At 32.9% G+C, this 1,804-nt stretch overlaps 1 protein-coding gene across 1 annotated transcript in view; it reads left to right on the top strand.

Annotated features, from left to right (window-relative positions):
- The window catches only part of EXOC1 (exocyst complex component 1), a 55,413-nt gene extending 54,070 nt beyond the window's left edge, over nucleotides 1-1,343 (top strand). Inside the window, exon 21 of the mRNA XM_006757836.2 lies at nucleotides 692-1,343. Within this exon, the coding sequence (XP_006757899.1) occupies nucleotides 692-844 (153 nt within the window). The 3' untranslated portion in view covers nucleotides 845-1,343. The remainder of the gene's footprint in view (nucleotides 1-691) is intronic.
- The last annotated feature ends 461 nt before the right edge of the window (nucleotides 1,344-1,804 follow it).

Here is a 1,804-nt window from a genome sequence, read left to right as displayed (position 1 = left end):
GTCATGAGAATTAAATAGGCTAATATATAATCAAGTACTTTGTACTGTACTGATACAGAGTAAGCATCAATAAATGTAACCTAGTGTTAACTAATATGTCAATGTGTGTAATTGTCTATAGATTACAAATTCTTTGGATTGCAGGTAATCCTGTTTCATCTTGGTGTGTCCACTATGGCATCAAGCAGTATTTTATATAATCAATTTTAGATAAAGGAATTTTAAAATTTCCCTTGAAATGAAATTGAAGTATTAACTATTGCGTTTCATTTTGTCACTAGTCTTAGTTCCATACATAATTGTGCATCTCCATATCTGTGTTGGATATTGTAGTTAGATATAATAATAGCTAAAATGTAATGTGTGCTTACTGTGTCAAACACTGTTGTAAGCACTTTACTCCATTCACTCAGTATTTAATCCTCATAAGAAACTTAGGAGAAAGGTATTATTATTATTATTATTATCATTATTATTATTATTATTATCATCCCAGTTTGCAGATGAAGAACTTAGGGCACAGAGTGATGGTGTAACACACGTATCTTGTAAGTAGAAGAAGCTAGGATGCATGTTTTTTCACTATTACACTCTGCTTAATTTTTAGACTATGTCTTGACATTATTTCTGCACACTTAATTGTGTATTCTTTCCACTCATAGTATGACTTTTATTTTTGTTTTTATAATAGGTGGTGTGGCACTCCATGCAGGATGAATTTATACGCCAGTACAAGCACTTTGAAGGTTTGATAGCTCGCTGTTATCCTGGATCTGGTGTTACAATGGAATTCACTATTCAGGACATTCTAGATTATTGCTCCAGCATTGCACAGTCTCACTAAACTTTATGAAAGAAGAGAAGATAAATGAAGAAACCACTCTGAGTATACTAGACACTATCGAAAATATCAGCAACTGTTTTGAGAACCCAGACTTGAAATTTTATGTATTTAAATGTCAAATAAATGGATAACACCATACTACACATATTCAAGAGCAAAAAGTATCAACTTATATAACAGTTTTATTTAATCAATAGGATGTGTGCTAACCTAAAGAATTTATCTTATAAAATGCCTTTAGCATTTTTTCTATGACAGAACAATTTTCCTTTATTGCCTAGCTTCTTGTATTTGTGAGTGGTTATTCTATGAGTAATGCATTGGGAGTTTTCAGCTTGCACTAAAATCATGTAACTACTAAACATTGTACAGAACTTTTTCCCTCTTTCTAATATGTTTATGATAAGGGATCTTGTAGTGAACAATTATAAACACAGATTTTGAAAATTATGTGAACATGTGGTAATGACTCTGAAATAAAGAAATTTTCAAAAAAGTTGAAGTTTGGTGTTATTAGATCTGTTACATGCTTAAAAGATCATTACTCAAAAAAGTTCTTACATGTCCATCTACATATATATATAAAAGGCTAAGTGACCGAACATATGTCCATCCAACTGGCCAGTACATATGATTTGCACTGGCAATTTTTTTTTAAATTTCTTTATTGATTAAGGTATTACATATGTATCCTTATCCCCCCATTACTCACCCCATTAACCCCACCCATGCCCACACGCCCCTGTTGTCTGTGTCCGTTTGTTAGGCTTATATGCATGCATACAAGTCCTTTGGTTGATCTCTCCCCCTTACCTCCAGCCTCCCCTACCTTCCCTCTGAGGTTTGATGGTCTGATCAATGCTTCTCTGTCTCTGGATCTGTTTTTGTTCAGTTTATGTTCATTATATTCCATAAATGAGTGAGATCATGTGATATTTATCTTTCTCTGACTGGCTTATT

This window comes from Myotis davidii, unplaced genomic scaffold, assembly GCF_000327345.1.
Source record: "Myotis davidii unplaced genomic scaffold, ASM32734v1 scaffold173, whole genome shotgun sequence".
NCBI classification, from domain to species: domain Eukaryota; kingdom Metazoa; phylum Chordata; class Mammalia; order Chiroptera; family Vespertilionidae; genus Myotis; species Myotis davidii.
Note: the sequence above shows the minus strand (reverse complement) of the source record. Positions and strands in the feature narration are given on the sequence as shown.